The following is a 25,958-nucleotide window of genomic DNA, read 5'->3' as shown; positions in this document are numbered from 1 at the left end:
TTCTTACCTTAAATGTTCTTGTTGGTAAAGGGAATTAGTGTATTACTCCCTCAGAAAGTAATTTTTCTTAAGTGGAGAATAAGAGTGGAAGTGTTTTATACCTACTGGCAGCAAACAAAATCAGCCTTTGATTAACTACATCGGTGTCTGTAGTCAAATTTTTTGTGGGAAAATTATAGATTATATTGGCATTCTAAAATGAACAGAACAAAAACATGCCAAAGAGTGGGGTATGCTTTAGCAACTTAGGTATACAACATGTTGAAAACAAGATCTGTGAGAAGGATGCCATTTTGGCTGCCCTATGTAAAACACATTGTAATGGGATTACTACTTCATAACCCTCAAATTACAAGAGGAGCTAGGAAATTCAAAAATCCAGTAGCTTTTTACACAAATATTAAATGTAAAATCAGCAATCAAACACACTCAGACAATGTTTTGGGGTACTTACTCTTAACCATTCCACCATGTTTTCTTCAATCTCACTATCAGCCGAGATGTCTAAAATCAACCGCCTTGTTAAGTGAGCTTTATGGTACCTCATGAAGACATCCTTATTTTGTACATATTTGAGCACAAGAAGCTGCAAGAAAATAAAAATGTTAAATTGTTCTGCTTTTTTTAAAATCGATAACCCAAAGTTACAAACCCAGGACAGATGATTTACAATACAACAATCACAAGGATTACTTCCAACTAGCTGAAAACTTCACAGTTTTCCTTTTAGCTTCTTTCACTCCTAGCTTTAATTCCTCGACTGTGAAGTAATTCTTGCTGCGTCATGAGACTCAAACAATATACAATTTCAACAGTGAGCAGACTGAGTAAGGTACCCAGCACAATCAATTTGTCACTGGAGTCACTAGAAGTAGCAACCTCTTGAACACTGAACCAAAGTTTAACTTGCAACACTCATTACCACACACTGCCTTTTACATATATTAATTATTAGAGAACAGTGGTTGTTTGTAATCATAAATGAAATGTACTTGCAATGTTGAAGGAGCTTATTTTGGATAGTGATATCAGAATGGGACAATGATATCTAAGCCTTCTAAAGTTAATCGTATAAGGCATGTGAAATTATCAACACATTCTGCAAGCAGCACACACAAAAGTCTCCTCTTCCAATCATCCAAAATAGGAAATTAACCAATGTCATTCTTAAGTAGGTATCTATCAGTTCACTGAACTAAAAAAAAACAAGGTTGAGAAAAAAGTGAATAGGGTGATAGCCATCAAGACCACTGTGAAGTGTGTGTGTGTTGTATTTGTAAAGCGCACGGCTGCCCACGCGACGGGGCGTCCCAGCGCTGCACTCATACTGCTGTGGAACCCTTCCTGGCTTTTCCATGTGAAATGTCCACTCCTGGGCACCCCCCAAGGTGAAGCCAGGCATCCAAGCGCTGCTGGGGCCGTTGTGGAGATTAAGCAAGCTATTGCCCAGAGTCACAGAGTGGGACCCATGATTAGACTACGCACCGAGGCGAGAATTATCAGGTCCGGGGAGATTGAGTCACAGAGCCGCCGAGGCGGGAATTGAACCCTGGTCCCGGGCCAGACCTCTGCATCAGGGTCTGCCGCTCTAACCATTGAGCCACGCTTCTCCACTGATGCATTAGATGTATTTAAAATTCCTAATACCATTCATTATTATTATTATTTTTTTGATGTTATGATACTGGACCCAACCTATGTAGGTTATGACGAATGACAGTTTAGTGGGTAGAGAACCAACAAAAAGACCCGCTGCCACAAATCCAAATCGGAGCTCTGCCTCCCATCCGCCCAAGGTAAAAAAATGATGACTTTGAAGCTAGGGAAGGTCTCTCTTAAATGAACACCTAAAGACAATTACGTTTTTGTCTATACAGTACATGATTTTTTGTTATTTTACTTGCATGTTAAATTATTTAGCATTTTTGTTCTACTATGAAACTGGATAGTGGGTGCTTACATGGAGGAAGCTAAGTAAAGAGTCGGAAGTCTAGCTCTGTCTATCTTGCCATTCATTTTTCTGCCCAAAGCCCTTTGATATACTGAAAGAACAAGTTACTTACTTTCAGTAACGCTCTTTCAGGAGGATACTCTGCAGATTCCTCACCTTAAAATACTCCTCATGAGCCAGGCCAGATCAGGAAACGTGCTCAGCAATGCTCCAATGTGCTGCTTGTTGGCACGGTGTGGCAATGAATCACTTGAAAGCGACAGAGAAGAGTTGCATATGACTGCCACCCAAACGCGCTGACATCAGTTTCTTGTCTTTTACCTTTCCACGCCCATAGACACACAGAGTGAACAGTTGTTCATACAAATGTGCTAAATGCTAACTTGGGAAATTGTTTGATATTAGAAAGAAACTACTCTACAGAACACGGAGGTGGAAGGGCAATGAGGGTTCTACAGTTAGGTAGAGTATCCACCAGAGAGATCGGTACCAAAAGTAAGTAACTTGTTCTTCTGATGAAAACTTCTAACCGCAGATTCCTCAACTTAGAATAGATACCAAAACAGTAAGTCTCCAGGTGAAGTGTCTGTGGAATGCATGCAGGCCACAGAGGCCTGCAGGACAAAGTAGGAAAAGTGCCCCTCCAACAAAACCTGGCTGTTAAAGAGGGTAGTGTACCGTGAAAAAGCGCACAGACACCTATGTTACAGCCTGACAGATGTCAATGATAGGAATTCCATGAGCCAATGCAGTGGTAGCACCTTAGCCCTGCCATAAATTGGTACACTCACCTTCTGGAAGCTCTTTTTTGACACTTCTTAATGCAGAGGACTATGCACCTAGACAGGGTCCTCCTCCGTTCTTCAATGCCTCTTGTGTAGGTAGATGGGGACCAAATAACACTGGAGGTGATAGGTTGCCCAACTTAAAAGGGAGTCACTACTTTCAGCAAAAATGCAGCCTGAGACCTCAGCATCAGTGTGCCCATGAAAGAGGTGGTGTATGGCACTGCATGTGGCCGGAGTTCACTCATCTGACGAGTTGACATAATTGCGATGAGAAAGACAGTCCTGAAAGTCAGGAGGCGCAGCAAGCAAATGTGCATCGGCTTGAAGGGCGAACACAGGAGAAACGTCAAGAGCAAGTTAAGGTCCCATTGTGGCACCAAAAATGGTTTGGGAGAAAACATATTTGTCGAACCATTAATAAATCTCATCACAACACATGATTAAACAGGGACGGTTGGTAGATAAATGTAGAGACGCCAAAAAGGGCCGACAAATAATCTTTAACCCTTCCCACTGCAATGCCTTGCTGAGCCTAAGATAAAACAAACAAAATAATGCTGGACATTGCTTAAAAGGGATCAGTCTTATGAGTACCACATCAGGCCACAAGTTTGTCCCAGCGCTGATATAAATGAAAATTGCTGAACGGTGCCTGACAACCAGGAAGGCATCCACTACTTCAGTCAATTGCCTCTGTGCATGAAGGTGTTGATTGTATAGATTATAGTGGAGAACCTTGCACTGTTGCTGCAACAGAAGATCCTCCTGAAATGGTAGCCTATTAGCTATGCTCATAGCCAGAAGTTCCATACTTCATGGCCCAATCTGGAGCCACTAGGAAGACGTGGGGCAAATCGTTCTTGATCTTTTTCAGAATTCAAGGCAAGAAAGGCAGCGGTTGAGCAGGCCTACAGGGGTCCAGCGTTCAACTCCAGCCAGAGCACATTTCTCAACAAGTGTTCTTGGAGGAAGTCCAACATGCTAAATTGTGAACATTCGGCTTACAAAAATGCCGAAAAGATCTAGCCAGGATTTCCAAATTGCTGGAAAATTCCCTGAGCAACCTTGCGATATAGACGCTATTCCCGATCTGCCAGATGCCGCCTACAAAGTTCAACTGCTCTGGCATTCAGGGACCCTTCCAAATGATTGATTTCAGAGTAATAACATGGTGCTCCAACCATCACCCGAGGTCCAGAGACTCCTGGTACAAGACCCAGGAGCGCACTCTGCCCACATGGCAGTGGTGCGGTCTGTGAGAACCTGCACCAACCTCCCCTTAATGTATGGCAGGAAGGCCTTCAGTGTCAGACAAATATCCCAAAACTATCGGACACCAAGCTCCTTTGATCTCTAGCTGTTCTCCACTTTCCCCAGATGACTTTCTCTGCCTAGCAGGGATGCGTACACCACAAAATCTGGATCATAAACTGTATGTCCTGGGCTCACTGGGTAAGGGGGAGGCCCTTGACTGTTCTGTTTTCAGGATAGCTCCAATGAATGGAGGTATCTATAGAAGAGCCAGGTGCGACTTTGGCTCCTTTCTAGTGAACCTCAACGATGACAGGATGGAGATGGCTCATAACTGACTGTGGCAAGCCTGCCTTCAACAGTCAGTCGTTGATGTTGGGGCAAACAGACAACCAAACGTGCGCAGCAACCATCGCAGTCCCTTTTGTGAACACACAAACGATGCTGCAAAGGCTGAAGGGGAAGCATGACAAATTGAAAATACTTCTGGACTATCTTGAACCACAGCAAATGTCTATGGGACATGGGGGTATGTGAAATATGAATACTGCAGGACCAAAGACAGCAGTCAATCACCCGGGACCAAGGCAGATATATGTGGACAGCCTAAGCATTTTTAATTTGTTCTTCCGCAGGAAGACATTTACAGGTAAAAGATACAAAATAGGCCTGAGATTCCCAACCTTCTTCAGCACATGGAAAGAGCAAGAGCAACAACCCTCTCCTCCCGAGTCAGTTCCATTTTTTGGATAGCACCTTGGAGAATAACAATTTCATCTCTTGCAGCAGAATGGACAGGTACTCTTCTGAAATTTTCTCTCATGTGGGGGTAACACATGGCAAAAAGAAAGGCAAGGAATATCCATGTTGAACTATTTTTAAGACCCAGCTCTCGGATGTGATGAAGCGCCACCCTGGGAGGAAATGTTGGATCCTGCCCATCCAATGGATGCACATGTGCAACAAAGAGCAATCTAAAGTGGTTTGGTGACTGTTACAGAGAATGAAGAGAAATGCGAAGACTGATGACCCTGCTCACCTACGCGCTAACTGATAGATGTGCGCCCACAGTCTTGACAGGATTTGGGTAACTACAGTACCGGTTTTGGAGACTGTCTTTGCCTTTAAGCGAACACCAACTGGAAAAGTCTTTCCCCTTTTAAATTGGCATGGAAACGGTTTGGGAAGGATCAAAAGCTCTAAAGAACATTTGTGTCCACGTATCTTAAAGTGGCTCACATCATGATGCTTTGCGCCTTTTCTTTAGGTTCAGAGTGGAGGGATGGGGTTGAGCACCACTTAGATTTTTTTATATTTTTGCTTGTACTTTTATTTTGACTTATTAGAAAGGTCTGAGCGTAGTGATGACGGCTTGTGGGAATGGCCTCGGGAAATGGATCCAGTCCACGCCCGTGACTTGAGGCAAGAGCTCTGTGCCGGTCTACTAATGGAAAAGGTAGGACCCATTAAAGGACATATCCTTGATGGAGGCCTGTACATCGTCGGGAAACCTAGTTCCCCCCCCCTCACCATAGGTATATATAGTGCGCGCAGATCTAAGGCGCGGCACTGACGAGAGACTCCTGAGGCGGAAAGCCGGGAGCGCGAAAGCTTATTTTAAATATTGTGTGATACTTTGTCTTTTTAAAACTTACCTGTGATACTTGCACTTCCTAGCACTTCCTGAACAGCGGGTCTTACGCTGCAACGTTTAGCTACATCCTGGTCGCCATTCCCGAGGGCGAGGTGCGCCACGAGACAAGCCCACCTCGGTTGGCCACGCCCCCTCACCATAGGTATATATAGTGTGCGCAGATCTAAGGCGCGGCACTGACGAGAGACTCCTGAGGCGGAAAGCCGGGAGCGCGAAAGCTTATTTTAAATATTGTGTGATACTTTGTCTTTTTAAAACTTACCTGTGATACTTGCACTTCCTGAACAGCGGGTCTTACGCTGCAACGTTTAGCTACATCCTAGTCGCCATTCCCGAGGGCGAGGTGCGCCACGAGACACGCCCACCTCGGTTGGCCACGCCCCCTCCACCCAACATAAAATATGTGCCTTGGCAGGAAGCGCAGCGGACGAGCGCAGCGGGTGCGACGATTGCGCGCCGAAGGCGCGCTTAAGGCAAGCTCGTCTGCGCTCGTCCGCGGGCGTCCGGGGCAAGGGGCATGTCACTCTGCTCGTCCTACCACCTATTCCCCCGCCCAACTACGCTGCCTCCGGGGCCCATGGTCGTTACCTGCCTCCACTTGCTCTCGTATTTCGTCTCTTGGCCTATCTCCGCCTGCTCCTCTCACAATTCCTCTTCCACAACCTGCCCCCCCTCTTCCCTCTAGAAGTAGCGCTTCTCCTGCTACCACTAGATCCCTCACGGCATTTTATTTGAATACTAGGTCCGCAGTAGCCCACGCCCATGAACTTTCGGTACTGCTGGATCTTCATGCTCCTGACCTTCTTTTTTTAACGGAAACTTGGTTCTGCGATGACTCCCTCCCTGCCTTACTGGCTACCCTACCAGCTCCATATTACGCTATCCGTGCAGACCGCCTAAATGGCAGAGCCGGGGCCGGGGTGGCGGTCATCGCCCGAACCGACCTTCCCTTTCAAACCCTGTCCCTGCCTGATATCGCTACCACGGAGTATTTAGCTATCCGTACCACTTCCATCACGCCCCCTCTTACCTGTATACTCATCTATCGTCCCCCCCAATCCCCTTTATTGTTTCTCCCGGACTTTTTGGAAGTTTTGGCCACTATCACAGTCAACAACTCTTCCATTTTGCTTTTGGGTGATTTTAATTTTTGGCCTTCTGACCCAGCCGAATGTCCATCTTCTAAGGAATTTTCAGACACCCTCTACTCTTTCAACTTCATTTCTCATATTCACTTTCCCACTCACATCAAAGGTCATACCCTTGACCAGATCTGGTCCCTAAATTGCCCCGTAGAGTCCCTTTCAATCTCGGCCTGCGCTTGGTCTGATCATCACCTGATTTCCTTTGCTCTCTCTATTCACCCCCCGGTCAAGCCCCCACTTCCCAAAAATATCTGGGTTCGTGCATGGGGCCGAGTGGACCCGGATAGTCTATCCTCCCTACTTACCACCTCCCTTCCCTCCCTGCAAGACCGGTCTACCAGCTCCCAGGTCACGGCCATTGATCAATGGCTCTCTGCAGGTTGTGACTCCATTGCCCCCTTGAAACGGGTCTCAACCAAACGAGAGAAGGACGCCAATCAGTGGTTTAATCAAGATCTTAAAGCCACTAAACTGGCGGTACGTCGAGCGGAGCGGGCCTGGAGGAAAAACTACTGCCCCTCTTTGCGCTTGGAGTTTATCAACATCCTGACTCTATATAAAAAAAACATCCTGGAGGCAAAAACCATCTATTTATTTCTCCTCCAAAATCCTCGCAGCCGAAAACAAATCGAAGGAAATCTTTTCAATCGTTCACAATCTGGCGTTTTCGGACAGAACCTCCCTCAAACCCACCCCTTCCCAGGAACTCTGTCACTCCCTTAATAACTTTTTTATTAAAAAAATCGCTACTATGAAAGCCAACATCCCCCTTCCTTCCCCTACTTTTGTGGACCCCCAGTGTCCTCCCCCCAAGGATCATCTTACCGCCCTTCCACCTCTAACTAAGGAATCTCTGACTGCCATAATTTCACTCGTCAAATCTGGTTCCCCGCTAGACCCCTGCCCGGCCCATATTCTCCGTCACATTTTTTCTAGTTGTCCAGACCCCCCCCTCCACCTTCTCAATAGTTCTCTATCCCAGGGCGTGGTACCTAACTCACTTAAATCCGCTGTCATTGTCCCCATTTTGAAAAAAACGTGCGCCGATCCCTCAGTCCCAGTTAATTTTCGCCCTATCTCTCTTCTGCCGTTCCTGGCGAAAGTACTCGAGCGCCACGTCACCTACGCCTTGAGCTCTTTCGTGGAGAAGAACGGGGCTCTCGCCCCCCGCCAGGCCGGGTTCCGCCCCGCACACTCTACGGAGTCCGTAGTGCTTTCGGTCCTTGATAACCTCAGGGAGGGAATGGATGCCAGCCAACCTCAGGCCTTGGTCCTCCTCGATCTCTCAGCCGCTTTTGACACGGTGGATCATTCCATCTTACTTGCCCGTGTCAAGGAGGCGGGGATCGGGGGCACCGCGTTGGTCTGGTTATCCTCCTTCCTGAGGGACCGCACCCAGGCAGTTCGCCTGGGCGATTTTACTGCGGACTTCCGCGATGTTCAGTGCGGGGTCCCCCAAGGTTCCTCCCTTTCCCCCCTCTTATTTAACCTTTACATCTCCCCTCTTATCTTTTCACTGCAACAAATGGAGGTCGCCGTATTCAATTATGCGGACGACCTCCAGCTTGTCTTCAATCTTTCCTCCTCCCCTGATTCTGCCCTTAATTTTCAAACCATCATGATCCACATCCGAGACTGGATGAGCCACAACCATCTTAAACTCAACCCAGACAAGACTGAGCTGGTCCTCCATCTTCTGGCCCCCTTCCCTTGGTTCCCCACCTGTTCCCTCTACCTCAGTTAAAACTCTAGGCATCAAGCTTAACTCCCAACTCACCCTTCACTCCCAGGTCAGCTCTGTGGTTTCTTCTTCTTTTTTGGCACTGCGTACCATACGCAAGGTGTCCCGTTTTTTTTCATTTGATGCCTTAAAACTAATCACTCTTGCCATGGTCGTATCCCGCCTGGATTATGGCAACGCCCTATATGCAGGTATTCCTGCATATAGTCTTGGGCGTTTGCAGCAGATTCAAAACCAGGCGGCGCGCCTGGTGTTCAAACTCCCAAAGTCCCACCATACCACTCCCCTCCTAAAGTCCTTACATTGGCTTCCTGTCTGTGCCCGTGTCCAGTTTAAGCTTGCTTCTATCACCTTTCAAGCACGACTGGGCACGGAACCGGCTTTCATCTCATCTGAGATTATCCCCTATGTTCCCTCCAGGGAACTGCGGTCATCTACCCAATCCCTTCTTACTGTTCCGCGGTTCCGAAGAAAGAAATGGGGAGGCTCGAAATTTGCGACCCTCGCTCCGATTTTCTGGAATTCGTTGCCTTTAGAGCTCAGAGCTTCAACCTCTTACCTGTTGTTCCGGAAACAGCTCAAGGCACATCTTTTTGCCAAATTCTTTAATTAATACATAATTTTCTCATTTACTGGTTCCAATTAGCCCCTGTTTTTCTGCCCAGTTCTCTGTCAGCTTAGCGCCATGAAACCGCTGGTGTACGTGCGCTGTACAAATAATTTTAAATAGAAAATAGAAATAGTGCATGCATGTGCATTACGAAGTACAGCACTGGTGCTAACTGCCCTCTCCAGGCAATGAGTAGTTTCTACAACAGCAAGGATACCATATTTGGCCAGGTCTTGTCCATCATTAATAGTCTGTGCCAAAGAGGCCCTCAGGTCTTTTAGGTCAGCTAGCTAGATTTCGCTGGCCATGTCCCAAAGGACATGCATATAAACCAACTAGTAAACAAACTGCATTACTCAACTGCAAAGCCAGAAGGGCGGAGGAAAACATATTATGCAAAAAGTCTCAACCCTCTTGATTCCCTATTGGGAGGAGTTCAGGGAAATGCATTGGTATTCACTTTGGTGGTGGAGGCCTGAATCACAAGGCTCTCTGGAAAGGAGGTTTGGTAAGAAGAACAGGATTGTCAGGAGCGGGCCTGTAGGCAGCACGAGGGATTTATCCAAATGGCCATCTAGGTATCAGTGAGTGCCTTGTTAAAAGTAGGTACAGACTCAAAAGTATCTGGTCCAAGCTGCAAAAGTTCAGTCAGGATATTAGTTTTGGTCTTGACTAAGGATGGCTGTAAATCCAGAACTACCAGATAACCGCTGCAAAGAAGGAACTTTAATCTATCGGTGACCCAAATGGCGAATCAAGCCTTGCCTTAGAAGAGGTGTACCTTCCAATGGCCTCTGACTTATCCATATAGAAAACATCATCTTTTTTATTTTTTATTTATTTTTTTACAGCATTTTATAAAGCGCGACAGCTACCTCGCGATGGAGGTGTCCCGGCGCTAGTGCGAACACAGCTGACCCAGAGGGTAGGAGTGGGGGAAATTATCGTGGTTGGGTGAAGAGCCAGGTCTTTAACAGCCTCCTGAAGCAAGGTTCAGAGGGTGCTTGCTGGATTGCTGGGGGCAGGGAGTTCCATAGCGTTGCAACGTTTGCCGAAAAAGTACGACCTCCCAGTCGAGGCTTTTTAGCTCGTGGCACAACAAGTGGAACGCGGCTATTGGAACGGAGCGCACGGGCCTGGGAATATCTCGGGAGACGGGTTTTAAGATATTTCGGGCAGGTGCCAAACAGAGATCTAAAGGCCAACGTAAGAGCCTTAAATTTGATTCTGCTGGCGACTGGCAGCCAGTGCAGTGATCGCAGATGCGGAGAGACTGAATGCTTAAAAGGGATTCGCAGTAGCAGTCTCGCAGCCGCATTCTGGACCAGCTGAAGCCTGTGGATCAGATATTTAGGTAAGCCCAGATAGAGTCCGTTGGCGTAATCCAGCCGAGATGTTACTGTGGCATGGATTACAGTTTTCCGACAGCTCTACGGGAGGAGTCGGAGGAACTTACGGAGATTCCTCAGCTTACCCAAACAGCAGCCGACTACTTGTTGAATATGCGAGGAAAAGGACAAACTGTCATCCCACCGCACTCCAAGATTTTTCGTCGAGAGACTAGGTGAGGGAGCTGAACCCATCTCTGCCGGCCACCATAGCTCTGAGGGAGGGGGGGGGGGGCCTTTTCCAAAAAAGATTACTTCAGTTTTGTTGGTGTTTAATTTGAATTTGTTCGTGTTCATCCAACATGCCACATCCTGAAGACAGCCCCTAAAGTTCGAGAAGGACTCCTGTGATGCCTCTGAATACGGAAATACCAACTGGGTGTCATCGGCATAGGAAATTGCCTTAACACCCCAGTTGGCAATCAATGTAAAGAGAGGGGCGAGATAGATATTGAACAGGAGGGGGCTGAGTGCTGACCCCTGTGGGACTCCGCAGCTAAGGACTTTGGGTGTTGAGGAGACAGTCCCTAGAGCCACCTTCTGTGTTCTCGGAGTTAGATAAGAGTGTATCCATCCCAGTGCTTTGTCACAAATACCTATGTCAGCTAGTCGCATCAAGAGTCTGGCATGATCAACCGTGTCGAAGGCGGCCGACAGATCCAGGAGCATCAGCATCGCTGAGTCTCCTGCATCCATCGACCACCTTACTGACTCTGCCACCTCAATAAGTGCTGTCTCCGTGCTGAAGCCGGGCCGGAAGCCCGATTGCGTCTCATGAAGTATCTTATTTACTTCGATGAATTCGCTCAGCTGACGCTGTAGTATTTTCTCGAGCATTTTCCCTGGAGCGGCTAACAAGGAGATTGGCCGAAGGTTACTGAGGTCTTCTGGGTTCTGTTAGTTTTTTTTTTCAGTGGGAGAAGGGTTGCATGTTTCCAGATGTTCGGAAAAACCCCGGAGGCGGTGGACGAGTTCCAGATTTGTTGTACTGTGGGGGCCACAAAATCAGCTATGGTACCCCACAGCCTAGGTGGACATGGGTCGTCCGGTGCGCCGGATTTACAACAAATGAGTTCCTGTCTCACCACACTCAGTGGAATCATCTGAAATTGAGTTAGGGTTTCACCCCCTACATTATTCATGGCCAGGTCCGTTTTCAACAAAGGAGTCTCTGGTTTAAAGGATTCGTAAACTAATTTGATTTTTTGGTCAAAGAACTCCGAGATGTTTTCGCATAAGGTGGTGGACGGGGGGGGATCTCCCTCTCGATGCATTTGGGTTTAAAAAAGGACTGGACCACTTTAAAGATCTGCTTGCTCGACGGCTCTGCCTGTAGGATCGAGCCTGCATAGAACTGTTTTTTCGTTTTTCTAATAGCTTTCTGAAGTTTTTTTGATGCTTCCTTATACTTGGTCTTTTCTATGAGCCCGTATTTCGCTCTCCACAGTCTCTCCAGTTTCTTACATGCTGCTTTCTCCGTTCTAAGTTCCTGAGAGAACCAGGGGGCGGAGGGGGAGTCACGTTTAGATAAGGCTCGTGAGGCTGGTGCAATGGAAGAGACCATATTCCCGACCCAGTCATTGAGTAGCTGTGCATCTCTGTTGGCGTTGGAAGTGAGAGTAGGGATAGTCTGTGCCAGGACAGGGCCCATTGTATCGGGGACTAGTTTTTTCCACTGTCTCTTCACAAAAAAGCGTTTGCTTGAAGAAGGACTAGCAAGTACCATTTTCAATGTAAATGGGATCAGTGAGTGGTCTGTCCACGGCAGAGGTAGCGGTACCTCTGATATCACCTCCTCAATATTGGAAAAGATAAGATTGAGCATGTGACCCGCCCTATGGGTAGGGCCATCATTAATCAGCCTCAGCTTGGCCGTAATAAGTGTGGATCTGAGCAGTTCTGCAATAGCGCAGTCCGCTTTGTCCATATGAATGTTAAAATCACCAACCACGATAAATTGAGGATGGAGGAGGGAGCTCTGAACAATCGTATCCAGCAGAGTGAATAAATTGGGATCCTCACCGCCAGGGGGGCGGTAGATCACTAAACCTGCTAGGGATAACTGGGGGCTCACCTGAAAACAAAAGTGAAGGCCCTCAATGCCCTGAATTATGGTGGGGATCGAGGAGGTTAGTACTAGCTGTTCCTTAAAGATAACAGCCACTCCGCCACCTCTCTTGTCTCCTAAGCGATTAGAGAGACAAATATTAAATCCAGGAGGGACTGCTAGTGCAATGGCCATCATGTTATCCTCCTTGATCCAAGTTTCTGTAAGAAACAGAATATCCCACTCCTGCTCTTCCAAAAGTAGCCAGATATCGTCTGTGTGTTTGACTAGGGATCTGCAGTTCAGTAGGCCTGCTCTGAGCTCTTTAATGATTAGTGGCCTGGGTATGGATGGCCTCATCAAGTTACTAAGACCGAGGGATACCCCACAAGTCCCACAGATCTGAGGGGGGGTGACGGTCTGAGGATTTAGATCATGAGTGCTACACTCAGAGGTATTATTAAAAGCCCATAGGGCCTCTCTAGACCACACAATCCTTCAACCACACAACACCTCATCTGTGTAGTGAGGGGGAAAAATTCATTTCCCCATCTACATCCAGGGGTGCCCCTTGATCTGAATCAGAGCCAAAATTATAATGGAGCTTCTGGTAGCATGTATGCCATAGTAGGAGTGCCAGGTCAGAGTAAGAGTGTTTGACAACTGGTTGTGTTTTTGTAATTTCCTAGTGTGACATCAGTTGAGTTTGAGCCGAAGTCGGCTGGATGTCTGACATCGGTTCCTGTAATGGACACGCTTCCAGCGCTGTGGCGCCTGCAAACGCATCCACGTGGAAGGAATAGATGCAGGTCTTCAAGCCAGAGGAGAAGCCTGTACCAGTGTCTGTATAGGGCCTTAAGTTGGTCCTAAAGGGTCAGCTGTCACTGAGGATGGATCTGCCAGCGGTAACCCTACTGGGGGTCCCGGAGGTTCTTTGGGGCACAAGGGCACACCAGAGAGAACAGAAAGCGTGCCAGGAGCCAGGTTGAAGGTTTCAATCTTTTGTGGTGATGCCAATGGCCCGCGAAACTCAGGGCACACTAGGATAAGCGGAGGAATCTATGCTGCGAACAGTGACCACAAAGATGAAGGACTCACATCATAATGCTTTGCACCTTTTCTTTAGATTCAGAGTGGCGCGATGGGGTTGAGCACCACTTATATTTTTTATATTTCCGCTTTTACTTTGATTTTGACTTATTGGAAAGGTCTGAGCGTGGCGATGACTGCTTGTGGGAATGGCCTCGGGAAATGGATCCAGTCCACGCCCTTGACTTGAAGCAAGAGCGGGGGCTTTCGCACAGGCTGTGACTTCTTGCATTTGGTGACATACAGAAAAATGATGGACTGGAAAGTGGCACGAGTAACTGTCACGGGCTGAGATGAATTCAAGCACCCATCCATCCATCACCTTGCTGTTGCAGTTTATGCCCCAAGTATGACGGGTATGCCCAGACATGGATCCCATGCTCACTTAGCCATGTGTCACTGTGGAGCCGTAAGTAGGTTGACGCCGGTCTGGTGTTGCTTGTGGCCTCTTCAGGAGGGGTCCTCACCTAGCAGTTCAGGATGGACTGTTCAGATGAGAAGGATAATTTCAGGGCCACAAGTCTTTTGACGAGTGGTTATCCTCAGCCATCAATTCTCGCTCTCTCGAGTGCCAGGATTTCATGGTCATACTAAGGCACGTATTACATTTTCAACTGATGGTAAGAACATCCAAACATCACAGACAGTCATAGTGACTTATTTGTTAACTTCATCCTTCTGCATTTGTTCCAATCTCTTGTATGTGGATAGCCTACTCCTCATTCTCGAACAAAGGCAAACACATTTAAACTTGCATAATCCTTAGAACTATAATAACTCTGAAGTTTCAATACCTGGGAATGAAAAAGTGAAACATAGGCTGTCAGGTGAGGTGGTGCAAATGATTTACTAGTCAGTGTTGGACAATATTGTGACACACAAATAGGACCCACTACAAAATATTGAGGTCTCAGTCGGCGGATGGCAAAACCTTTTTGTCAATCATCTGCAATATCTTATTTAGCAGAAGTAGCAGCCGCTCAGAGAATTTCTCATGGTTGGGAAAATAAAGTTTGAAATTCTGGCTAAAAGACATGGTTTGTAGCAAGTATTATATCCTGAAGGAAAAGTGGAAATGTAGTCCCCAAAAAGGTGAAAAAGTTTCATTGTGTTTTCACTGCTGTCAGCATTTTAGGGACTTTCACTTCATTCCAGGGAATTATTCATCAAAACACGTGAATACATGCAAGATTCATGTTCAACAATCACTTATAAGTGAATACCTAAACATGTATGACCTGAAAGTCATATACCAGCAATCAAAGTACTGCATTAATAATCTGGGGCTTTCAAACACACAAGCATTCATTTTGGAATACAGGAATACGCACAGAGTGCTCAGTAACCAACCAACAACTAGCTACCAGATGTCAACAAAAACGTGAGTGATGTATATAGTTTTTAACACATCTGAATGTACCATAAGCTATTTGCAACAAAAACAAAACAGACTCAGTTTCCGCCACATGCTGAGGTTTAATAAAATAATATTTAAAACACAATTTGATTCATACCAGCAAATTGTTTCATTAGAAAGTGCATAAACATACCACTTCCTTAAGCTTTGCTTCAATTTCTTCAGATGTCAGTTTTTTACTGAGTGGCGTTTTTCTTAACAACATGTCACAGTAATTGGCTAACAGTTCGGGGCATTTTGATTCTGGTTGCGTCTTCAAGCCAACCCTGCAAACATTGAAAGGATAAGGGAAAGAACATGAATTACATTTGCTAAAAAACATATGGTGTTTATCCTGCCAAGAGAGAATACTTAGGCAGAATGGTCTCCTTCAGAACAAGATGAACTAAATATCAGTGATAATGAAAACAAAGCAATACAAATTAGCTCCCACTCCAGCGATCATACTGCATAAGAACTGTATACGTTTTTGTTAAACTGGGATGTTCCCATTTGACAAGGAGGGGAAGATTATATTCCTGATCAATTGTTCTTAATATTTTAAACAGAACGTACATTGTTCTGAAGGAAAAGGCAATATAAACTATAGATGAAACTGGCTGAACTATCCACAGGAACACAACTTTTCAAATTAGATTAGTTTTGCACACTCACCATATTTGCATGATAAGCTGAATTTCTAACTAAAATTACAGAATATCTCAGATCTTTATAAATCACTTGTGGTTGTATGATTTGTCAGATTAGGTTTCTGGAAAAGATGGAATAAGAAAATAAGTTACTTACCTGTAACTGTAGTTTTCCAGTATTGGACTCTTTCCTAGATTCACATGTTGGAATCATTCTTCTTCGTAGAGTTGGGAATCCCCAGAACCATAGAATTATAATACAATGTCAATTTTTCAACCTATCATAGTCTATTTAAAAAAAGAGACCACACTTATACTTCAGCCAATCAGGCTGCTTTGCCCTCTAGAACACTCCTGAGAGAAGCTCCAGTCCTGCGGATTTTCCATAGCACCAGTGCCGCAGATCCACTGAGACTCTCAGAGGAGGAGGGTGGGTCGCACGTGAATCTAGGAAAGATTCTAATACTGGAGAACTACAGCTACAGGTAAGTGTCTTATTTTCTTACTCAAGTATTGGAACTTTTATAGATTCACATGCTTGAGTATAAAGCAGTAGTGAGACACAGTGAACTGTGAGTTGTTAGGAATACAATTCTATCCTGTTTGATGCGTCAGACTGCCCCTGGCCGTCCGACGCCACGGTGGGCGTGTACGTCGGACGCCCAGGGCCTTCCGATCTGCGCACGCGTAAGATTTGGCCGCACCCCGGCGGAATGTCTGCGGCAGCGAAGAGGTTAAAGAGATATCCCTTTTACATAGAATAAACAAAGACACAACCATTAACATATCTTATATTTCATTTAACATATGACAACATTTTAGAATGCTGTAAAGAAAACATTATATTATAAGCAATGTGTGGAACAAGTAACAGGTTTTTGGGAAGAAAGAGGTAGCTAACCTTTCCCGGAAAAGATGTCTTAGAACCGCTTGGCCTACAAATACATCCCCTTGAGGAGGTGAATCCAGGGAGTAGTGTTGCGTAAAGGTATGCGTATTCTTTTAGGTAGCTGCTCTGCAAATATACTGGAGTGTCACACCTGCAAACAGTGCCGTTGGGTTTGAAATAGTCCTTGTAGAGTGAGCAAGCACAGAAGTTTGTAACTGTTTTTCTGCTGCTTGATGACAGAACTGAACTGCAGCAGATATCCATCTAGCTATGCTCTGTTTGGAAAGGAGATGCCCCTTCAATGGAGCGCTGTGAGCCACAAACAACTGGTTAGACTTACAAAAGCTCTTGGACCGGTCTATGTAGAACCTGATGCGCCTTTTGATGTCCAAAGCGTGAAGAGCCCTTTCAGCCAGTGTTGAAGGGTTTGGAAAGAAGGTCTTCAAAATCAGTGGCTCATTGAGGTGGAAGTCCAAAGGGACTTTAGGGATACATTTTGGGTTTGTATGTAGGATTGATTATCCTGTACTCTCTAAATTGTAAATAAGTTCTTAAACAGTGAGGGATTGAATATCACCGACCCGTCCTACAGACGTCAGGGCCACAAGAAGTGCGACCTTCCAGGACAGGTAACTTAAATTCGCTCTGTGAGTGGGCTCAAAGGGGTGCTTTATGAGCTGTGATAGCACCGTTTTCCGATGCCAAGATGGAGGAGGAAGTTTGACTGGAGGGATGATTCTAAATAAGCCTTTGAGGAACTATTTGATTATTCTGGAGGAACATAATGAGGGTGTCTAAAATGAGAAATGGCCGCCAGGTGAACTCTGATGGATGCATGAGCTAATCCTGAATGTGCCAATTGCAATAAGTAAGGCAATATCTGTTCAGGTGAAGAGGACAGGGGATGTGTCCGCTCCTGTTGACACCATAAACAAAATCTCTTCCACTTGTGAGAATACAGTTTGTTAGTACTGTCCGCTCAGGCACTGGAAAGTGTCTCCTTTTATTCAAGAGGGATGGCCAGATGGGCAAATTCATTGTGTTCCGGAGCCAGGCCGATAAGTGAAGAGACTCAGGATTCGGGTGCAGGACTTGCCCTCGCTCATCGTCAGGAGACAAGGTGAGACCTTCAATTGGATGATTGGTTTCTCTGACAGCAGTAAGAGTTCTGTAAACCAATGTTGCCAGGCTAATGGAGCTATCAGTATAATTCTGCAAGGTTCAATCTTCATCTTCGTGAGGACCTTTGGAATTAGGGGAATGAGCGGCGGCGTAAGCAAAGATCCCAGACCATGCCATCAAAATACATTCCCCCTTGATCCCAGATGGAGAAGCCAACTTGCAAAGAATAAGTCTTTGGTGTTCTGTGGGTTTGCAAAGAGGTCACAATTGGGTCTTCCCTTCTGTGAGAATATATGGATGACTGTTTCCTGATCCAGTTTTCACTCGTGGCAAGAGGACCTCAGTCTGTTGAGAGTTTCCGCTATCTCATTTTGCTTTCTTGGGCATTTTCTGCTTGTACATGCACTCCATTTCGGATGGCCCAATTTCAGATTTCTTGTGACTCTAGATAGAGAGGAGAAGTGATCTACTCTTTTGTTTGTTTATATAGTGTATCGTTGTTGTATTGTCCGTTCATATGAGAACCTCTGAGTTCTTTATCTTGGGGAGGAAAGCTGGCAAAGCCAGATGTACTGCCTTGAGCTCGAGCTGACTGATGAGGCTTGTGCCACTTGCCGCTGGCCGGTAGGTCACTAAGCTATGCTACAAATACTTCCAAGGAAGCATCAGCGGTAATGACCCATGGAGAGGGTTGAGCTAGGAATGAAAGGCCGCCTGAGAGTTGTGTCTGCTGAGTCCACCAAGCTAGGGCTTTGACCATGGCTGGAGTGACTATGATGATATCAAACACACCTGTCACTTGTACCCATTGGAGATCTAGTTCTTCCTGGAGGGGTCGCATCCTTAGCCGGCAAAACTGAACTAGAGGAATGCATGATGACAGCACCCCTAATAATGACCTGTAGAGGCATACTGAAAGAAACTCATTTTCTGAATGGACTTTGCTAATGTTATTAGCTTTACTTGTGTGTCTGATGTTGCGCAGGCTTTGTTGTTTATAGTATCTAGTGTTGCACCCAAAAAGGTTATACTCCTTGATGGTTATGGGCTTGACTTATTCCAATTCAGAGTGAGATCTAGCTCGTTGAACAGGGTTATACAAGCATTTGTTGATTTTTGTGCTGCTTGACTGGAACGCACCCTGAAAAGGCAGTCGCCGAAGTATAGGAACACCTGATGTTTTTGTTTCCTTAGGAAGGCTGCTACAAAAGTCAGAAACTTTGTAAATATCCTGGAAGCTGATTTCAGACCAAAAGGAAGAACCCTGAACTGATAGTGGCTACCGGCACTGTGAACCTTAGGAATCTCCTATGGATGGGAATGTGAAAATATGCATCCTGCAGGTCGAGAGCTGACAAATAATCTTCATGGTTTAGATGTCGGAGAATACCTTGTAATGTTACCATGCCGAATGATTGTTTTTTTAGATATTTGTTGAGATCTCGGAGGTCAAAGATAGGCTGCCATTCCTCCCATTTTTTGCGAATCGGGAAGAAAAGGAAATAGAATCCCTTTCCTTGTTGCGAAAGAGGGGCCCTCTCTATCGCTCCCTTCCGAAACATGGTCTTGACCTCCAATTAGAGCAGTTGTAGAGGTTTGGGAATGAAGGATTGAGGTGGATTTCTTGGTGGGTTCTGAACAAATTCTAGGGTGTGGCTTGAACAAGGTCTAGGACTCATTGGTCCGATGTTCTCTCTTGCCAACATTGGATGAACTGGGATATTCTTCCCTCTAGTCTGAATGGTGAGGAGATAGGGGTAGGCAGAGCCTGTGACAAATCACTGACAACGTCCAGCATTCTTTCCCTGGCGTGCTGCTCTTCCTCTAGGAGCAGGTCTGTATTAGGTCGCTTGTGGTGGTTGTCCCTGGAAATATTGCAGGCATAACTGCTAGGAGGTAGATGTGTAGGAGAGATAGCAGTATTTCTGATAACCTCCTCTATATGATTGCAAGCCTCTTCCTCTGGCCCCACAAAACGGCAAACCTAGCTGGGCACTTTTAGAAAGCGGGTATTATTTTGCTCCGTCATCCCGTGTGCCTATGCTGGAATGTGGATTGCCTGTCTGTTTTTTGGCTGACAGATGGCTAGGAAACAGGATGGCTCCCGATAGTCTAGGTAGGTCAGGAAAGGGCTAAACAGACCTGGGTTACGATGGGGGAAAGAGGGAGGAGTTTTCCTAGCACCTCAAATATATCAATCAATCAATCAATCAGAGTACTTGTAAAGCGCGCTACTTACCAGTGAGGGTCTCAAGGCGCTGAGGGGATGGGTGCCGCTACTGCTCGAAGAGCCAGGTCTTGAGGAGTCTTCTGAAGGCGAGTAGGTCTTGGGTCTGCCGTAGGTAGGTAGGGAGGGTGTTCCAGGTCTTGGCGGCAAAGAAGGAGAAGGATCTGCCGCCGGAGGTTGTTTGCTGGATGCGGGGAACAGCAGCGAGGGCGAGGCTGGAAGAGCGGAGCTGGCATGTCGGGGTGTAGAAGCTGAGTCTGATGTTCAGGTAGGCTGGTCCGGCGTTGTGGAGTGCTTTGTGTGCTTTGTGTGCGTGGGTGAGGAGCTTGAAGGTGATCCTCTTGTCGACGGGGAGCCAGTGTAGGTCTCTCAGGTGGGGGGTGATGTGGCTGCCGCGGGGGACGTTGACGATCAGTCGGGCGGAGGCGTTTTGGATGCATTGTAGTCGTCGTAGGTGTTTGGCTGGGATTCCTGCGTAGAGTGTGTTGCCGTAGTCCAGTCTGCTGCTGACGAGGGCCTGTGTCACCGTTCTTCTTGTTTCGGTCAGGATCCACTTGTAGATCCTGCGGAGCATGCGGAGGGTGATGTAGCAGGAGGAGGAGACAGCGTTGACCTGTTTAGACATGGAGAGGGAGGAGTTGAGTATGAATCCTAGGTTGCGTGCATGGTCGGTGGGTGTCGGTGCTGTTCCCAGTGTGGTCGGCCACCAGGAGTTGTCCCAGGCTGAGGGGGTGGGTCCAAGGAGGAGTACCACCGTCTTGTCAGAGTTCAGCTTCAGACGGCTGTTCCTCATCGAGTCGGCATTTCATTCCCTTGTGGAGGTTGGTTTTGGCGGTGTGCGGGTCCTTGGTGAGGGAGAGGATGAGCTGGGTGTCGTCAGATTAGGAGATGATATTGAGATTGTGTTGGCGGGCCACTTGTGAGAGGGCCATGTAAACGTTGAACAGCGTCGGGCTGAGGGATGAGCCCTGGGCGACGCTGCAGATGATGTCTGTGGCCTCGGATCGGAAGGGCGGGAGGCGGACGCTCTGGGTTCTGCCAGAGAGGAAGGACGTGGTCCAGTCAAGGGCCTTCTCTTGGATTCCGGCTTCTAGGAGGCGTGTCTTTAGAGTGCGATGGCAGACCGTGTCGAAGGCGGCTAACAGGTCCAGGAGGATGAGGGCTGATGTTTCGCCGTGGTCTAGTTGGCGGCTGATATCATCTGTGGCGGCGATGAGGGCTGTCTCGGTGCTGTGGTTTCGCCTGAACCCGGACTGGGACGGGTCCAAGATGTTCCAGGTGGCGGGGCCAGTTGCATGTTGACGATTTTCTCAATGACCTTCGCTGGGAACGGGAGCAGGGAGATGGGCCCGAAGTTCTTGAGGTCCTTGGGGTCCGCCTTGGGATTCTTAAGGAGGGCGTTGATTTCGGCGTGTTTCCAGCTTTCCGGGAATGTCGCTGTTTCGAAGGAGATGTTGATGACCTTCCGTAGTTAGGGTGCGATGGCAGCGTCTGCTTTGTTGAATACGTGGTGTGGGCACGGGTCTGACGGAGATCCTGAGTGGATGGAGTTCATGACCTTGCGTGTCTCGTCGTCATTGACGCTGTTCCAGGAGGTCAGGCGGTTGGCGCTGGTGGTTGTTCACAGGGGAGGTGGGGTCTGGTGTAGTCGGGCGGTCATAGTGTTGAAGCTGTCATGGATGTCAGCGATCTTGCGGTGGAAGAAGATGGCCAGTGAGTTGCACAGTTCTTGTGAGGGCGGTATGTCGTTGGTGTTGGTGCTGGGGTTGGAGAGTTCCTTTACGATGCTGAAAAGCTCTTTGCTGTTGTGTGCGTTGTTATCCAGGCGGCCTTTGAAAGAGGATCTCTTGGCTAATCTGATGAGGTGGTGATGTCTGCGGGTGGCGTACTTGTGGTCCCATGGTTGTCCGGAGTGCGTTCGTGGAGCCATATCTTCTCCAGTTTCCAGCATGCACATTTGGAGGTCTGCAGCTCGTCGGTGAACCAGGTGGCTCTCTTGCTGGCGTGGTTGTTGGAGGGTTTCTTGAGTGGGGCGAGGGTGTTGGCGCAGTCGTCGGTCCACTGTCTGAGGTTGCGGGCTGCAGTGTCTGGGTTGGTGGGGTCGGTGGGTGGATTTTGGGCGAGGGTGGTGATCAGCTGGTCTTTGGTGACTTTGCTCCAGCAGCGGCGAGGTAGCTGTTGGGTGCGGTGGTGCGTGGTTGGTTTATTGAAGGTGAAATGGATGCAGCGGTGGTCGGTCCAGTGGAGTTCGGTGGTGTGGTCGAAGGTGACGTGGATGCCTGTGGAGAAGACGGGGTCCAGCATGTGGCCAGCGGCGTGGGTGGGTGTGGTGACGGTTTGTCTGAGGCCGAGGTTGGCGAGGTTGTCGATCAGGGTGGCAGAGTTGGATTCGTTGTCGTTGTTGTTCGCGAGGTGGAAATTCAGGTCCCCGAGGAGGATGTAGTCCGTGGAGGCAAGTGCGTGGGTGCTGGCGAGGTCGGCGATGGAGTCGCTGAATACAGCTCGGGGTCCGTGGGGTCTGTAGATGAGTGTTCCTCTGAGGGTGGTGTTGGGGTCGGTGTGGATCCGGAAGTGCAGGTTTTCGACGGTTTTGAGGGTGTCGTCTGCGTGGGTGGCGACCTGGAGGGTGGACTTGTGGACGATGGCTATTCCTCCTCCGATTGCATTGGCGCGATCCCTGTGGGTGATCTTGTAGCCATCCGGGATGGCTATGGCAATGTCGGGCGCCGAGGAGTCGTTCCACCAGGTCTCGGTCAGGAAGGCCACGTCTGGGGCGGAGGTGTCGAGCAGATCCTAGAGCTCGACGGCGTGTTTGCGTGTGGAGCGGGTGTTCAGGAGTATGCAGCGGAGGTGGTTGGGTCCAGTCGTTGGAGGTTTGGTGGCTCTGTCGCAGGTGAAGCTGCAGGTGTGGCAGGGGAAAGGTCCGTGAGTCTGTTTCGGGGCGGCTTGGAAGCAGGTGTGGTTTCGGCCGGCGTTAAGTGTGTTGAGGGTGCTGGCGTCGTAGTGGAGTCTGGTGTTGTGGCATTCACGGGGTCCAGGGGTTCTGGGGCTGGGCGCGGTCCATGAGCAGACGGGCTTGACTTTGGCGTGCCTGCTGTGTGGCCTCCATAAGAGGGGGATATGGAAGGAGGAGCAGCTGGGAGGCGGGAGCGGGGTGGCCAATGAGGGGTAGGGGGGCCGGGCCGCAGGGACGGGAAGGAGCGGGAACCGGCGGGAAAACAGGCGGGCGGCAGGGAGCAGGTATGAGGAAGCTGGCGGCCGTGTGGTGGTGTGGGGAGCCACCTGACTGCGAGTAGGGTCGGAGGTCGCTCCTACGTCACTGTGCGGCCTCCTTAAGAGGGGGATTATCCGACATCCTTGTCCTCCTAGCTACCAAACTGAATATTTCTCAGGATGATGATTTGTTTGTTGGGGGAACACAAACTGTGTGTTGTATGTGTAATAATGCTGGTCGCTCCCAAGTTAAATCAACCCCCAAGGTGGGAGACCTTGCTCAGTCAGAAGCAGGTGCTGTTACACATGGATGTCTGTTTGGTGACCCATTCTTAAAAGAACTGGGTGAACTGATATGACTTCATATGGGACAATGCGCAGCTGTACAAGAAGAACGTTTTGGCCCCCATGTTTTCATAGGAGCTTGGTCTAGTTACGGACCGTTTGACCGGCAACCAGCCAACTAAGGTCCGCTAAAGGATACAAGACAGCAGAAGAGGCGGTCTTTTGGAAGGACCTTATAAGAAATCAGAGGATCCTTTTCTCTCAAGAGGGTCAGCCCAACGGAAGGGCAATAGGGGAGGGATCCTGAGAGCAGCCAACCCCATCAAAGAATTACAGTGAGAAAGGAAACATTGATACTTTAAGACTGAGAGGGAGCTTGGCCTCATTCTCCGAGCAGGTTGAGATAGGTGACAGGTGGCAACTGGGTGTTGCAGGTGGTTTCCACATGAAGTTTTATGGCCCTCCAAAGTAACAGGGTTTTCCCCCATGGCTATGGTTTTCAAGGGGAGAAAGGTCATAAACAGATCAAGCTGTCAAACAGATACTGCCGAAAGGGGCCATCAACTAAACTGTTCTCCACCCAAACATATTCTTTAAGCATTTTATTTTTGGTTCAGATAGAACTAAGGCCACTGGCACCTTTTGGGGAGTCAATGAATGCATAGTATCATCACTTCAAGGCCCAGAGACTCCATCTTCTGGGAGATATCCTCATTAGAAAGGACTGAATCCTCATCCATATCTTAAAGATGGTTATCTTAAGATGCCCATTTTTGCACCGCAACGCAGATTCTATGTCAGGACTGGAAGCTCCGATTATGCTATATCTCTCTCCGCTTTATTATTAAAAAATGTCACAGAGGCCACAAAGATGAACACCAACAAGTCTTTGAATACGAACAAGAAAAACATCAACTCCCATAACTCCAGGGAGGTCTCCGGGAACATAGTCCTTTCATTATGTCCATCACATATCCATGATGTAGTCCCTTGTCTGTGTCTGTCCCCCCTCTTTCTTCGCTGCCAGTTAACTCTCACTTTTCCTTCCTCAATGGTTTTTCAATTAACTGATTAGGATTGTTATGTTATTGTATTTTCCCCACCACTTTGCGGGTTAGCGTTCGCTTGGGGATGGTTTTCTTGATAGTATTGTCTTCTGACTTGGGTTTTGTTATAGGTTCCTCACCCGGCCGAGGGAGCATCTCTCACTCCTTACGAGGCCGGCGCCCTGCTAAGTGGAGTGCTCAGCAGGCCCGCTAGGGGGACTCGCTCGTCTCATTGGTCTCGCACCGCGGTGGCTCAGAGGAGAAGCCGCGCTGTGAGTAATGAGTCCAATCGAGACTTGTCCCCGCTGCCTTAACCTGACGCCCAACTGCAGGATTTATTTCCCTGCATATTATCAAAGTGAACGCCCCGGCAATGGTCTGTCTGGCAGGCCACCCGCGTTGACGCTTGCAAGTGATTTTTTCTTCATTGCACATTACATTCACAACGCGCGGTAAGGCAACAGCCCGGTCAGTGAGCGGAGGGCTTTTGGCGTGCTAAGGTAGTGCAAGCCTTCTTGCAGCCCTTTGGGCGGTCTGAAAACCTTGCAGTCATCTAGTCTGCTCCAATTTGGTTTGGGTTCACCAGCCTAATAAATTAAAGTGCACTTCACATCAGGAAAAGTGACACAGAGGTGTCATAGTCGTCTCTTACAGCACTTTTTTTCTTCAGTCACCCATAGTAATTATGAAACCTCAAAATAAGTATTATGAGGAGGTGGTGGTCCAGGGGTACTTACCTTATGATGATGAATTCTACCAGCCTGTGGACTCCTCCATCTATAGGGTGGTTAATGAGGTGGACCGCCATATGGAGCAGCGTCTCTCAGACAGAATTGTCCAGGAATGCGCTAGGTTAGCAAAAGCGCAAGCAGAGCCCCTTGCGCCCCCGACGGATCTCGTAACTGGGGAAGGTCCCCCGTCATCCAAAAAGAAGTGTACCGAAGGGGTGGACAGAGATGCTTTTGCATGCCAAAAAGCGACTTCCTAGCTACGTTAGCTACTTGCTACCCCTGCCCTCACCCAGGAGACCGAACCTCAGGGACCCCCAGATCCAGCTTCCCCGGAGCCTGATAATGAGGACTCTCAGGGGGACACAGACGATGAGGCAGGTACCTCACGGCCTTGGCGCCCAGCGGCCATTCCTCCCTCAACACTGGGAGAAGATTCCCATATGTTGGACCCAGATGAGATCATTCATCCCCGGTACGCTGCTTGGGCCCCCGGCAACATGGTGGCCAAGTTTGTCGGGGGCGCCTTCGCAAGCCCTTAGAAAAGGGAGCCCGAGGTTGTGTAAGGGCGGAGTGTCCAAGGCCCACCCTGGATGGCAAGGTTGCCTTCACTCCGGAGTTACTCTAAGATGGCCACCTTCCTGGCAAAGTACATGAAGGACCCCCGGAAGGACATAGATAGATCCTGGCGATCATGCCAGGATAAGCTCCTCGACGCCATTGGCCCCAAGACAAAAA

At 48.1% G+C, this 25,958-nt stretch overlaps 1 protein-coding gene across 1 annotated transcript in view; it reads right to left on the bottom strand.

The window, feature by feature from the left end:
- CUL5 (cullin 5) overlaps positions 1 to 25,958 on the bottom strand; it is a 778,902-nt gene that overhangs the window by 177,257 nt on the left and 575,687 nt on the right. The window contains exons 12-13 of the mRNA XM_078657044.1: positions 15,215 to 15,347; positions 455 to 586 (exon numbers count right to left, since the gene is read on the bottom strand). Of these exons, the coding sequence (XP_078513170.1) occupies positions 455 to 586; positions 15,215 to 15,347 (265 nt within the window). The remainder of the gene's footprint in view (positions 1 to 454; positions 587 to 15,214; positions 15,348 to 25,958) is intronic.

The sequence above is a fragment of the Lissotriton helveticus genome, chromosome 8 (assembly GCF_964261635.1).
Source record: "Lissotriton helveticus chromosome 8, aLisHel1.1, whole genome shotgun sequence".
Taxonomy (NCBI): Eukaryota; Metazoa; Chordata; class Amphibia; order Caudata; family Salamandridae; genus Lissotriton; species Lissotriton helveticus.
The sequence above is the reverse complement of the archived record's forward strand: the minus strand, read 5'-3'. Positions and strand labels throughout refer to the sequence as shown.